The sequence below is a fragment of the Tiliqua scincoides genome, chromosome 3 (genome assembly GCF_035046505.1).
Source record: "Tiliqua scincoides isolate rTilSci1 chromosome 3, rTilSci1.hap2, whole genome shotgun sequence".
Lineage (NCBI taxonomy): Eukaryota > Metazoa > Chordata > Lepidosauria > Squamata > Scincidae > Tiliqua > Tiliqua scincoides.
Genome location: NC_089823.1, coordinates 101,651,091 through 101,666,344, shown reverse-complemented (window position 1 = coordinate 101,666,344; position 15,254 = coordinate 101,651,091). Strand labels below are relative to the sequence as shown.

General features: G+C 40.7%; 1 protein-coding gene across 1 annotated transcript in view; it reads left to right on the top strand.

Annotated features, from left to right (window-relative positions):
- PCCA (propionyl-CoA carboxylase subunit alpha) overlaps positions 1-15,254 on the top strand; it is a 276,404-nt gene that overhangs the window by 102,607 nt on the left and 158,543 nt on the right. Inside the window, exons 14-15 of the mRNA XM_066620028.1 lie at positions 5,492-5,560; positions 6,422-6,497. Of these exons, the coding sequence (XP_066476125.1) occupies positions 5,492-5,560; positions 6,422-6,497 (145 nt within the window). The remainder of the gene's footprint in view (positions 1-5,491; positions 5,561-6,421; positions 6,498-15,254) is intronic.

The following is a 15,254-nucleotide window of genomic DNA, read 5'->3' as shown; positions in this document are numbered from 1 at the left end:
ATTTGCACTTGTGAGCCATCCAGAGAAAGAAAAAACAATTAAAATGCCTTAAATGTTCTGCTTACTGCTGTTATTTGCTTGTGCGAATGTTGCATGTCAGCTAAATGGACCACGGAATAGATAAAGTGATTGGGTGCAAGAGAGTGCATACTAAGCTTTGTCTATCATTATTGCTGGGAGCAATCAAATTGATGCCAGCAGGACAGTAGATGCGTTGACAGCTGTAATTATGTATCTCCATGGTGATCACTTTGGGCCTGTCATGGAGGCCCACTAGTCCCCTCCTTTGCAAGCATTTAATCAGATTGGGCTGTCACTTGTCAGGTAGACATGGCGGGTTGGGAGTTGTGCTTAAGGGGAGAGGTGAATTGAAAATGAAGGGTGGGAGATGCCTGATAGATTCACATGGCCCATTGTGGTACTGAGAGGAAAATTTTTAATTATGCTTGAAGCCTAAGAGCAGTGGTTTTGAGAACCTCATACATAGTGACTGGGCCATTCCTTTTCTGTGTATTCCTACTATCCTAAACACAGCTGATTTATTCTGCAGCGTGTTTGCTTGTGTTTCTCTCCTCTTTCTTCCTTTATTGTGACAGGAAGTGTTTGGCATTAAGAGATTGACAGTTGGTAGTATTGATAATTAAGAGAAAAATTAGTGTACACATAGTATATTTGTGTAGGACTTTTTTCACAAATCTAGAAATGCACAAATTCCTTGCATTATTCTAACAGCCAGATGTGCAGGAGGTGCATTTAGAACCCCAGTCAGTTGTCTTGCATGACAGGCATCTCACCAGCCATATTTACTAATTACTGTACATTTTTTGTTTGTATTTGTTTCTACTTTTTAACCAATTGATACTCATGGTGGCTTACAATAGGTCATGGTAATAAGAACTTAAAAACAAAAGGCAGAAACCTCTGCTTCACACGCACTGTACAGCAGCCTTTAGCCCTCTAGCCAATGCGAAGCAGCAAGCAGTTCTAGGATGCTCGGCTTGGTGGTTAGAGCTCCAAAGCATGCTTTTCTGTGCTCGCAAAAGCTGTGCCATCCACCCTGAGCCTCTTACTAGTGTTTATTGCATTGCACCTGGCCTCCTAACCCAGAAGTAACTGGTGATTATTTCATTGCCATTTGCTGCTGGTGGTACTTCGAATATGTGGACTATGTAAAGAGCTACGGTGGAGGACAAACCTTGAGAAAGACTGCTCAAGCCCAGTGATTCCCAAAGTAGTGGGTCATGAACCTCCAGGGGAACTGGAAACATGGCATTCCCCCTTAAGGGGAGTGACCCTGCTCTGATGGGAGCAACAGTGCTGCAGAGATTGCAGCGCTGTAGCTGCCAAGAGGCTTTGTTGGGGGGGGGAGTGCTGGGGGGGAGCGCTGGCCTCATACAGGGTCCTAGAGGCTTGCAGCCCCCTCTGATCTCCTCCACATCTTTTTTACAAAGCCCTTTTCTCTGATCTAAACCTGCTTCTGGTTTTCGAGGGAAACAAGAAGTAGGAATGGTCGGCCTATTAGATAAGACTTTAGATAAGGGCTATTTACAGCAGCCACAGAGGAGATTGAAGGAGGCTGTGAACCTCCAGGACGCTGCAGGAGGCCAGCCAGGTAAGTAAAAAAAACATAGCCCCTTGCCAGCAGCAGTGCTGCAATCTCTGCAGCACTTCACTGCCCTCTCTCTGTGTATGTAAACAATATCCTAGTTCTGAACTCCCTTATAAGAGTTTGGGAACCATTGCTTTTGCTAATGATAGATATAAACCACTGTTTCCCTTTGCTACTACAGTTCCTGCACCACTGGCAGAGTATTGGAGCACTGTCTTTTTCTGGCAGGGATTGGGGAAGCAGCCCCCTGCAGCTGCTTCTTTGTTGGCTGATGGAATTTAAATGCAGTAAAACTGTGGAAAATTGAGTATGCTTAAGAACTTACAAAAAACCCTGCTGGATCAGGCCAGAGGTCCATCTAGTATCCTGTTTTCCACAGTAGCCCACTAATTTCTGGAAAACCAGCAATACCACTTCTGGTATTACTCTTCTGCAACTGGTATTCGGAGGTATACTACCACTGAACCTGGAGGTTCATATTTAATTACCTTTAAGGGCCACTTCCTTTTCCTGTACATCTTACCATCTATTAAAAATTCCTTGGTGAGGCCATTTGCTGTGTCTCACCAGTGTCTGAGGTTCAGTAGGTTGGTTAGGATACATGAAAGGACCTCTTCAGTATATAAACTCAGGATCTGGAACTACTTGGCAAAGGAGCTTCATCTTTCTCAGTAGTTGATGGCCTTCTGTCACACAGTGGAAAAGTTTCTTTGATCTGTTCTAATGGCTTTTTTAAATGTCCTGCTTCTTGGACAGGTTATTAATTGGCTTTTATTATGAATTGATTCTCTATTTTATTGGCACTTTTACTGTTCATTTTATTTGTTTTGTAAACCACCTTAAGCATTGAGTATGGCAAGGTGGGATATAAAACGTTAAATAAATGTGCCTGTAATATGAACGACTTCACTGGAACCAGTATTACATTCACTATGCCTCATCCGTTGCTTTTATGTCTTGATGAAGCAAATCTCAAGATCACACTATTAGGGGAACACTTTTTATAATTTACTAGATTTATATCATTCAGGTTTAGTTTGGACAGTTGCCTATATTGGACAGATACTAGAAATCTCACAGCCTGATGGCCGTGACTGTTGCTTATAGCGTCTACTTCATTTTCTGGATAAAATGAGTTCAGTACTGACCTGTACAATAAAATAGGATTATACTTTTTTGCATAAATAGGATTCAGTGTTTTACTAGCTATAAGTAGTAATGGTATAAAACAAATGTTCATAATCTATAGTATAATATAAACAACCCAGTCCTATCTAAACTTTCCCTATGCAGAAAGACTCCTTGGGGTAAGCCCCAGCCCGCACAATGGCTCAACCTGGACCCAAGCCAGGGTATTTGGGTACCCTGTATTTGCAGATCAGGACCAGGAAGAGATAGGATATGCCAAGCACCAGTGCTACTGATCCTGCCCCCTCCTAGGTCCAATCTGCCCATCCCCTGCCCTTTCACTGCCCACCCCCACCCCATTCCACCCCTCCCTGCCCTTCCCACACCCTGCACTGCACAGCACAGAATGCTTTCTGTTCTGTGCTGCAGCTGCCTTTTGTTGCATCTAGTCATCCCACAGCCTTGTACCAGGCAGCTGCTGCTCCTGGAAAATCACGGCACAGAAGCATCTGGGGCAACAGGAATTGGAAACAGCTGCCTGGTGCGAGGCTGTGGGATGACTGGATGTGGTGAAAGAAGGCTGTGGCGTGGAATGGAAAGCAGTGTGTCACACCCAGATGGCTTATCTACATTGCTGGATCTGGCCTGAGGGCCATAGCTTGGAGGCCCCTGGTTAACATGAACATTCAGTCATGTGAACCCCCACCTGCAATGTGAAGTGGTATAGCCCCTATGTAGGTTTACTAACTCCTTGAGAACTAGGCAAAATGTAACCTAATGAAAACAATGGTTGGATTTTGTATCAAGGATCACTATAGCATCTGCCTATAATTTTTTTCTGTTTGAACCTCTTTGACAATTTATATCTACCTTTTGTTGCAACAGGTGCAAAAGAAGCCACTTCCCTCGTAGGTCCTTGTGTTGAAAGTCAAGTGCAGTTTTGTGGCATAGAGACTAAAAGAATTTTTTTTTAAAAATAGCACCAGCAGTTTCATTCTGATCTCTGTCTATAAGAACAGTTGCATTAAATAGGAAGATCATCGTAGTTGCTTGTAGCACCCAATGCCCAAGCATTCATTTTGCATGTTTTCAACACCAAACTCATAGAATACAAATGGCAGCCACCATTTGTTACATTTTGAGAGTATTGAACATAACAAGGTACTAATCCTGTATTTTAGGAAGAAGTACACCTGCTTCTGTTCGTACTTGCTTGATGGTTTTTGTTTGCTTGGTTATGCTTTTTGCTTGGTTATGGTTTTTGTTTTTCCCATTCTGGAACTTTAGTGGAATAAGGTTGATAATTACAAATGTTCTGCTGTGATAGAAAGCTGTTCCCATCTTGGCATATTTTTGTTATATCTCTATTTAAGGTTGAGAAATCATGAACTCAAAAACTTCTTCTCTGCTATGTTGCTTGTTGCTTTCAGCAATCCCTGTTTTTCTCCTGCAGAATTTAGGTAGCTTAAAAACCATTGTGCTGGTAACTGAATACGGGAACTCTAAGTCATCTTGAGATCAAGGTGCTAGACGGCCGTCTTTGCAGTTAGGAGGCCTGCGTTAGTGATTGTATAATCATACTATTGTAAAGATACAATTATTTTTTTCACTAGGAAAAAAACCTGATGCATTTTCCATTGCAGAGAATAAAGCCTATTAGGGCATGTCATTTGGATAATAAAGTCATCACTGTGACCTCATGTGGATACTGTAGACAAGAGGTTCTACATCTGGCCCCTTGATAATTGCCTAAATTAAAATCTAAAAGCCTAACAGCCGTTGGGTTGACCTCTTTCTGCCTTACTGCAGACAGATGAGCTGCTGTTTTATTACAAGGGTTTCTTCCCACAGGTGAAGATTGAAGGGCGTTTCTGAGCCCTTTCCCCACCATTTTGTAGTATAATATTTTCCAGCAAAATCTTTCTAATCCAGGAGGTCCTGTTTGGCTTTTCTCTTTAAGATTGCCAGAATAGTGTGAATCAGTCTCGAATTGTTTTGGGAGTGTAGTGAATTACATGTTTTCCAAATTTCAGAAGCAATAATCCAACAAATATTTATTCAGGAATTAAGTCATTTGAAATGTTTATATGGAAACCCTCATTGCCAGACTGGCAAAATCAAGCCAAGAGATGAGACAAAGATCAGCAAAGACTACATTTTGCTGGCTGACTAACAGCTATCAAGTTCTTCAAAGAAATGTCTTTGAGTGTGTGTGTTTTTCCCTCCTTCCTTCACAAGAGCAGAATCAGAACTTTAATTCCAGCTGCATTCTTATAAAGCAAAGCCATGGAAAAAGCTGTGTAAACATTAAACCCTCAGGGGAATGGCATCATCAGAAGAAAAATATGCTACAGATGAGGGTGAGGCAGAAAAGGAAAGTGTTTCAGACATGAAAGAGGATTCGTATTCCTCTGGAGCTGATAAGCAGACCTCTGTAGTTGCTCCTGAAATACGTGTATGTGTTGTAACTCTTCTAGAACCCTTGGACAATGAGTGCAGTGGGGCCCAGGGGATGCAGTTACCCAGTGGAAGCATATTTGATGCATGTTTTTTGTTAATTACATGTGCATTTTATGATAGTGATTTAAATCAGTTTGTTCACACTGAGAATTCTGGATTTGCAAATTGTCAACTACAGAACACAATCCATTTTGTATGACCAGTTACAATTAACTTGACTTTTGGGGGCAGGGATTTATCAGAGTAAATGTCTTCTTCACACATGGTAAAACTATTATTTTTCAATACTTGAAGGTTCGTGTTGACAGTGGCATACAGCAAGGAAGTGAAATCAGCATTTATTATGATCCCATGATTTCAAAAGTGAGTCAACTTTTTATCTGATAAATTCTACATTAATTTTTGATGAACACAGCAGTATTGTAGTATATAGTGGTGGCATAGATTAGGTGTTCTGTCCTGGGTGTTTCTCTTGCTTTGATGTGTGATGACCTGTTTAGTGCATGCCAGTGTACTATGCCAGACTTCTGGGGTACAATGCTTCTGGGTGTATCATCATAAATGGAGATAACTTTTATTTTGTTAACAAAGCATCCCTTTGTTAAACTAAGAAGTTCAGCTGTCAGAAGGAAACAAATTTCACCAAAACCTGTAAGCGATTAAAAGTTAGAAATCCATTCTTTTGTTTGGAATCTGTAACTGAAAATGACTGAGCAATTGCATTTTGAAATTTGAATTGCTTTCAAATTCAGAGAAAGCAACTGAGAATGCAGAGAATTCTGAAAATATTGTAGATGGTTCCTCAGGAGGTCTTTTGACCATTCCTTGTGTTATGGATTGAAAATGCACAAGTTTCCTGGAACTAGAATGCACCATCATCCTATCTGTAGCCAGAAGGACCTTATAAGATAAGTCTGGTTGTGTCAATGGCCAGTAAGCTTGGCAGATGTCATGGGAATCTTCTCCTGACCATAGTCACTCTAGTTCTTTTTTTTCAGTGCAAAATAAGTAAATTTCCACCTGAATACCTGTGAAGTTTGATCCTTAAAAAAAGGGCAAAATATCCATAGTCCCAAAGTCAAGTTTCTAGTATCATATGTGATTGTTTTGGAGATTGTGTTGGACATACTGATTGCATTGCATCATACTATGGCATGTTTTCAACATAGAGTGGTTAATATTTTGATAGTACTAAACCTAATTGTTAACTCTTCTTAATTTTAGCTGATCACCTATGGATCCAGTAGAGCTGAAGCTTTGCAAAGAATGGAAGAAGCTTTGGACAATTATGTTATAAGAGGTAACTACAAAAGCCATGGGCTATTGTTGTGATAATCCATGAGAGAGCTGACAGATTTGGAGAAATGTCTGTTAATTAAGGCAAGGAAATTTGGAGGATTTTTTTTGGTAGTAGATCCATTTGGATGTCACTAATAAACTTTAACTAATAGCCCAATCCAACTAATAGTGTAAAATTTAACCACTGCCTGTGCTAAGTGTGCTAATACTGTTAAGCACATTTATGATGTCTTATAAGCAAGGAATGCCAGTAGGAAGGCCTGCGCTGTCCCACCAGCGCTGAATCCAGGCCATTCGTGCTGGTAAGTGCAGTGCAGGAGAAGTGGGAGGAGAGAAAGGAGGTAAGGGTGTTTTGGTGTGGGTGAGGGCGGGGTGGTGGAAGCTCCCACCATTTCCTAACCCCCGCCCCAGTCCTGAAAATCCTACACATGGCTACTTGGACTTGCACCAGTGGTCTAGTTGGCGCAGATCAACTAGTCCCGTTGGGCAGGCTGGCACTTAACATGGTGTAAGTAACAAAGGCCTGTAACCTGCTTAGTTTTAGTGTTGGATACAGTGTGGGCTGTGCAACTCCACTGCGCCATGTGCTGAATAGGGTTTGGACATAAATTTCAATCTCAGAATCATAGTGCTGATGCTTACAAAATAAGCATTGTACTGTATTCTCAATACAGAACTGCTGCCAGATATTTGAGAGGTTTGTTCAAATCAGTGTAGGAATGACATCTTTTCTTACACTCTGACATTCCTGGCTCTGTGGCCTACAATGTCCTAACTCCCTCAAAGTTCTGTTGCCTCTTTTGTTCCACTTAGGTATTTGTATATAGATCTTTCTGTCTCTAAACATTATGTAAGAATTTTCCTCAGCTGCCATTTTTAATGGGCCATCTTTTGTCCAACATATGTCTTTTTAACCCGTGTCAGAAATTACTCTAAGGAAATGCTTAGTTTGTCACATTCATTTCTTACTAATTTGGCTCTGGGGCAATAAACTAAATATGTGAAAGGGTTACTCTTCACAAGAATGTTTGAGGAATGGAGGTCTGGTATGACAAACTGCATGGCTCTTATTCTAACTGATCACATGCATATAAGTGTTAGAGATTTCTGTGGCCGCTCATTTATCTCTTGTATAAAACAATATTCTTACAAAGAGTAGCAAACGGGCACATTTTCTCCTTCTTGCCAGTTTTAAATTGATTATTTGTACACTAGTAGTAAAAATTGTGATGTGATATTTAGAAACAGAATTCCAGTGAAGATGTTTCAGTTTCCTTATCTCCCAAAATAAGTTTTCATTTTTGTGTCTACTTTTCTTCATTAGAGATAACTGTGTAATTCCAGCACAGCGGGATTCCCAGTTTCTTGACAACTTTCCACCTAACCCCCATGGCTAAACTCCAATAAATCAGTGGATTAAGAGAAAGAAATGTAGGAAGCCTTTTTCCTCTTACCTCTCCACTGCTTATGTGACCTTTTCTTCACAGAAAGAGGAGACTAGTAACTTGAGAGCTTCAGAGCATTGCATCTCTCTCTGGAGAAATCCACCGAACTACCAAAAGATCTTGAGATCAAGTGAAATTATATTTTTTTGCTTTTTGTGATGCTCTTCTAATATTAAAGAATGGCATTAGAAAATAGTACTGTTCTAGTTTTAGATAGTATAGGTGCACATAATCCTATAAACCTTTATCGTAATTGTATAAACCTGTATTGTAATTGAAGTGTGTAGCATCTGGCCACTGGCAAGACCAGACAACATAATCTTCATCTTTGATTTCCATACCAGTATAAAATATGTACCTGCCATAATCCTTCTGTACATGTGAACCGAGATAATATGTACATAGTTCATGGCATTCTCATGAGTTCTTCATTACATTGCAATATTGTTATTTAGTTCTGGTACTTGTTTCCATTGCATGCACATAAGAAAGAAAAGCTCTGCAGATCAGACCAAAGGCCCATCTAGAGTAGGATTCTGTTTCCCACATAGCTGATAGGCTCATTAGCTTCTGGTGAGAAGCAGTAGAGAGAGGCATATCTCTCCTGTCATTGCACCTCTGCAGCTGATATTCAGAGGTATTCTGCTGCTAAACCTGGAATTTGTGCATTATTATGACTAGTAGCCATTCATAGGCATATCTTCCAAGAATGTGTCCCCTTTCAAAGCCATCCAAGCTAGTGGCCATCACCACATCTTGTAAACAATGAATTTGACAGATTAATAACATACTGTGTGAAGTACTTCCCTTTGTCCATCCTAAATCTTCTGCCAGTCAGTTTTGTTGGATGGTCCCTGGTTTTAGTATTGTGTGAGAGGGAGAAAAAGGAGAACCTTTCTCTATCTTTCCACACCAAGCATATTTCATATCTTAATCCCATCAACCTTTTTTTTAGCCTTTCTAAAGTCATAACTCTTCTTCATGAGAAACATGCTGCCCTCTTTTGCACTTTTTTCAGCTCTGCAACATCCTTGTTGAGGTCTGGCAACCAGAACTGCTCAAAGTATTTCAAATGTGATCTCCCCATGGATTTGTAACGGGACATTATAAGAATTTTATTCTCATTCCCTTTCATTATGACCTCTAGCATGGAATTTGCCTTCACAGCTGCCAACTAGTTGTTACGTTATTTATATACAAATCTCCTGCTAGTCAGTTTTATATATTATTCTTAATGACACTGAACTGCATTTACAATTTGGTTGCCCATTCACTCAGTTTAAAGACAACTTTTTGGGACACTACTGTCTTCCTTCGTTTTAGCCACCCTGAATAATTTGATGTCTGCAAGGTCAGCCACTCACAGCTCCCCCCTCCCCCCGCTGCTCCAGATTGTGTATGGTAAATTAAATAGCGCCAATCCCAACCACAGATTCTTGGGTACCCTACTCCTTGCTTCTTTCCATTGAGAGAACTGATTACTTAATTACTTCTATCTGAAAGCCTGTTAATATTCTCAAAGAACTCTAGGAGGTTTGTGAGGTAGGGCTTGCTTTCACAGAACCCACACTGATTCTCCTTCAGCATGGCCCATTCACATGGCACATTCTTCTATATTTGAAATAATGTTATGTTTAATTATCCTATCCAGCAGTTTATGTGGAAGTCATGTCAATCTGACCAACCTTTAATTTTCCTGGATCCTCCTGGATTCCTTTTTAAATGTTATTGTTACACTGGTTACTTTCCAGTTCTCCAGCACAGAGGCTGATGTAAAGGACAAGTTTCATGTTTTTGATGGAAAACCAGCAATTCCACTTGTGAATTCTGTAAAAACTCCAGAGTGGATGCCTCTGGACACAGGAATTTATTAACGTTTAATTTGTCAATATGTCCTGGAAACTCATCCCTTGTCATTTCTATGTGACTTCATCTTCAGTCTGCCTCCCTGAGAAGGTCAGTTCAGGCATGGATATCTGCCCAGTGTCTTCTATAGAGGCAAATTTATTCAGCTTCTTTACAGTTTCCATATCCTCTTTAAGCTTCCCCCTTTCCCTCACTCATATAACAATCCAGCTGACTCCCTGGCAGGTTCCCTACATTTTTTAAATGTAGATTTTATTGTTTGCTTTCATTTTCTAACTCGTATTCTTTTTTCATATCCCTTTCTATCAGCTTATGTTTGTTTTATCAGAATGTGTCCCCCCCCCATTTGTGTAAGGCGTCTGTTTTCTGAAGGAAATCTTACTTTTGATAGCTTCCTTGACTCCACTCATGAGCCATGCTGGTGTTCTCCTGAGCCTGGTCATATCTTTTTTGCTTTGAGTATACGTGATCTTAGTTGAACTTCTGTTGTGATTTTAAATAATTTCTATGCATCTCTGCAGGGATTTGCTGTTCTTGACTTTCTCTTTCAGCTTTCTGTTTCACTAGTCTCCTCTTGTTTTTAAATCTTTTTAAGAAGTCTCTGTTGAAATCAAATTTGAGTTGATTTTTTTTGAAGATTTTCAGTTACATATATGTTGAACTAGATAGTACTATGGCTGCTGTTCCCTATGGCTTCAGCCACACTTGCATTTTACACTAGGTCCTGCATGCTACATAGGATTAAGTCTCCCTTATAGTTGGTTCCAAGACCAGCTGTCCTTGGATACAGTCCTTCCAGTTGCAATCCTATACACAATTACTGAAAACTGAACTCAGTGGGACTTACTACCAATTAGACCAGGAGTGTCAAACTCGTTTCATACAGAGGGCAGAATAGCATTCATGATGCTTTCTGAGGGCCGGAAGTGATGTCATTAGGCAAGAAGTGATGTCATTAAACTGGTCATAACCAAAAAATATGCACCACTTTTTCTCACTTAGGAACTCATTAGTTGCAAATGACAGAAGAAAAAATACACAAATCTTGATAATCTTTCAAGATATGGGAAAGCCCAGTTTTCATGTGGGCTGCCGTTTCAGCAGTAACACCTCAGCACTGCTTAGCAGCTGAGAGCCTAAAGTCCAGATAAAAAGCTTCTGTGGGCCGCATCTGGCCCCCGGGCCTTATGTTTGTCACCCCTGGATTAGACAGTCATAGGATTATGCTGTTAGTGTAACTAGAAATGTTCTTTCTGCCATGACCTTGAATATGAATTTACGCAGTTTATGTGAGGGTAATTGAAGTCACCTGGGGTGCAATCCTAACCAACCTTCCAGCACTGGCATAGCTGTGCTGGTGGGGCATGTGCTGCATGCTGCAGTTGGGGGGCAGTCATGGAGGCCTCCTCAAGGTACGGCAATGTTTGTTTCCTTACCTCGGAGCTGCATATGTCAGTGCTGGAAAGTTGGTTAGGATTGCAGCCCTATTGTCAACAATTCCTCCTTTTGGATGCTTCTTTCATTTGTTTCTCCAAGTCATTATTACCTTCATCATTTTGATTAGGAGAGGAACAGCATAGTCCCAGTACTAAATTTATGATTGGTATTTTCATCTACAGTGACATATCCAGTTATTTCTGATGTAGTAATTATTGAAATCGTGTTCTGGAAAGCACTCAGTGAAATTCCCCATTTTAACAAATGTCTGTTGGGTGTATGAATGTATGGGAAGTATGAACATGGTAGTGTGTGGTGTGAAAAGTGCTCTTTTTTATTTAAAAAACATCATCACCAAAGGTCAGAGTTATGGTGCCTGTTCATGTTATAGAACTCTGTAATGCTGACTTTTGTAACTCTGAAGTATGAATGGTGACTTTGTAAAGCCACTTCAGTGGATATGGCTTGCCTAGTTCTTGTTGGTGCAGTGCTAAACCCTGCAATAGCTCAAAGGCTCTGTCAGATAGGCCCTGTAACAAAAAAGGCTGAATGAATTTGGGAAAGCATGTTATACACTATCATTTAAAATGGTTGAGCCAAAGAGGTTAATAGCTATAAAGCAGGATGAGAGAATGCAGTGCACTGTACTATAAAAAATGCTGTCTTTGCCCTGAATGTGGTTGCTTATTAGATACACCTGAAACAGCAACAAGTTAATGGGGGTCAAAAGGAAAGAAGAAAAATAGGGCTACCCAATTCAAGTGTGGGATCCCCATTTTTTTTATAATTGCTTATCATGCAATGTAAAATGTCTTCATGAATTTGATATTGTGGTATACTACTCGTTCTTCTTCCCAGAGCAAATAATCAAATATTTCAGTAATAAATCTTTATATATGTGTGTGCATGCACAGTCTATTACTATAGATATGGACTATAGTTTGTGTGGCAGGAATGCATAGTGCATTCAAAGAACAAGGTAAGTTTACTGCAAAGTTTGCTGGTGTTTTAGCAGTGCTACTAAAATGACTGAAACTGTTAAAGCCTAAAAATGTTTTGAACTGGCAGCAAGGGAAGAAGTTCTCACTGCAGATAGTGGGATTGGTATATACAGCAATGTGTGATCTGGTCACTGTATAGCATTTGTTTTTTAAAAAAATGTTTTGATAGCCATCCAAAGAGCCAACATTTTCCTTTCTGAATAACAGAACCTTTTGTTGATATTGAGGCTGTTTTTGGAGAACCAGGAGCTTGCTGTAGGCTGCACGTAATGTAGGTGAAGGCCAGATATTTTTCTTGAACCCAGTTGGGTATCCATAGACTGAATGCAACTGTTTTCTGTTCCCATCCCAGCTGATAGTTCTGTAACTTCTTACAACACCAGCCTGATCGTGTGAGAAATAGACATCATGGTGATTACAAGTACTTTGTCATTCTTTATGAAGACCTTTTCCATATTTGCTGAGGGAAAGAGCTTTCCCTTGCCCTGGCTGAGCCCCTGTAGCCAACGAACCTGCGTTGGATGCAGCGCAAGCCTCCTGGCTTGCCTACTCCAGCGTAGGTTTGGATTGCACCCCTAGTCTGTTTAAGAGCTAAATGAATAAATGTGCTCCTGATAGGAGAGCTCTACATAAGGAACTGTGTTTTATGTTCAGGTATGCTTTGTTGTTTCAGAAAAACTACCTGAAGCTTTCTCAGAAATCCACATGATGTACAATTTTGTGTTACATTCTCTGTGTGCAGAATAATATAGTTCATTTTCATAGAAGTCCCGGACATGAACTAAACTACCTGTCTTCTTAGACTCAATTTGAAGGCTCTTTCTTATAGCACAATTCTGAGCATGTCTTCTTAGAATGAAATCCTACTGAATTACCTGCTAGTATGTGTGCTTATGATTGTATAGGTGTACATGATTTTTCAGCCTGATGATGGTTTGAATTAAAAAAGAAAACAAGTGTTTCAAATCCTAGTAGTATTTCACATATTTATATGATGGGTTTTTCAGTGGCAACATTGTTTGTTATAATAGCTATTTTGCACCAGTAAAGAAGAAATTGGAATACTGAAGATAACAAAATGCAAAAAGAAGATCTTCTAGGTCTCTTTCCTAGGATCATTTTCCGCTGCTTCAGGGCTCATGAATTATAGTATTATAGTATTATAATACTATACTATAATTTAGTAATACTATAGTATTAAATATAGGCAGTTCCTGGTATCACGGAGGGATATGTTCCTGGGACCCCGTGGATATCAGAAACCGTGGGTAAGAGTAAACACTATAGTAAGTATAGCTTTCTCTGTCCCATCCCCTCCCCGCCCATTACCTTGCCTTTGTTCTTGCTTTTACAGATTACTAAACAGGCAAGCAAGAGGCATGATAGAGGGAGAGACTGCCAGAATGGTAACAGGAAACTGTTACCATTCTGGCAGTCTCTCCCTCTATCATGCCTTCTACCTGCCTGCTCATCATGTTTCCATTTTAGCCACCTGTAAAAACAAGAAGGTTTTTTAGTGATCTGTTAAAGATCAAAGGCAAGGTAATGCCTCCATGGGGGCAGAAAACCATGGACAACCGGATCCATGGATAACGGGGGCCCATCTATATTTGGTGTTTGGCATGCTTTGTTACAGCTGCATTTAAGCAAATTTCAAAAGCAGGGGTTTTAATATGTATAGCTGGTTCTGACTTATCAGAATGGTATGGAACTTCAATGCAGATTTCTTGGTATTGAACTTTCACAACAACAAGTCATCTAGTCTAGGCTTCCTAGACTGTGGTCAGAATTCACCAGGAGGTTGTGACTCCATTTTTGGTGGTTTGCAAATGTTGGGGTTCCCCTCCTCCCACAGGTCCCCAGCTTACCCAGGGAGAAGACTTCTGGGCCAGAGGATCAGGAAGGAAGCTAGTGGGACATGGGGCCACCTCCCCATATGCTGCCTGGCCACTCCTGTGGGCAGCAAATCGCAGCGGAGGAACACTGCGCACCGAACCCCCCACTTTCCCCTCTGCCTTGGATGAGGGAGGGGGGAGACAGAATGCAGGCCATTCAGCTGCTGGGCAGCCACCCCTCCCCCGCCTTGGGAGAGAAGGGGAGCACTCCCCTGCCCAGCCACATGATCACAAACTACATGCAGCAATGTCATCTTTAGATCGGCTTATAATGCAGACCCTGGGGTAAATCAAAGCAGCCTCTCTCTTTTCCCATCAAGCCTGACACAGATGATGGGATAGAAGCTGCACTGAAAACAATTGGGGTGCAGCTCAGTAAGCATTATTAGAGGGCACAGGAAGAGAAGAACAAGAGAAGACAAAACAGAAATTCCAAAGAGCCGAAACCCCGGGGGGGGGGGCAAGGAGAGGTTAACAGTAGGGAGAAAGGAAAGAAAATATAGAATAAGGCTGAACCTGACCCAAGGTAGATTAAATAGAAACAAAGAGTAGCTATGGTAGTGGGAGCAGTGTGGAAAGTGCAAGAAAATAGCTGGAGAGAGAAATTGCAAGAGAAGAAACTGCAGAGTAATGAATATTCTTTTCTGAGGCTAGGTATCGTTTATATAAGCTATTCTCTGTCTCAGCTTGCTCATTTTAATAAATGTGCTGCAAGTCTTATGAATAACTTGCACTCCTCTTTCATATGTACACTTGCCATTGAGTTTTATGGGGGGGGAGAGCTTCCCATCTTTAGGATTTTTTTTAAACCAACCTCAAGTAACAGAATAGCAGGTGAAACTCATTGAGGCAAGAACCAAAAGCCACACCCTTGGCCCCACTGCCAGTTTCTGTACTTGAGAAACATTTCTTTAGTCACGGGTGGGGGGGGGGAGAACGGGGACAGAACACAATAACTTGCAATTCTGAACTATTTGTAATCTAAAGTTTTACAAGGGTTTACAGGAAGACGCAAGAATAAGATTTCAAATAGAGTGATAGCAAAAGTATTTATGTTTTTATGTATAAACACAGAGGCATCCTTATTTAGCAATGTAAGCCTGCTCTATCCTTT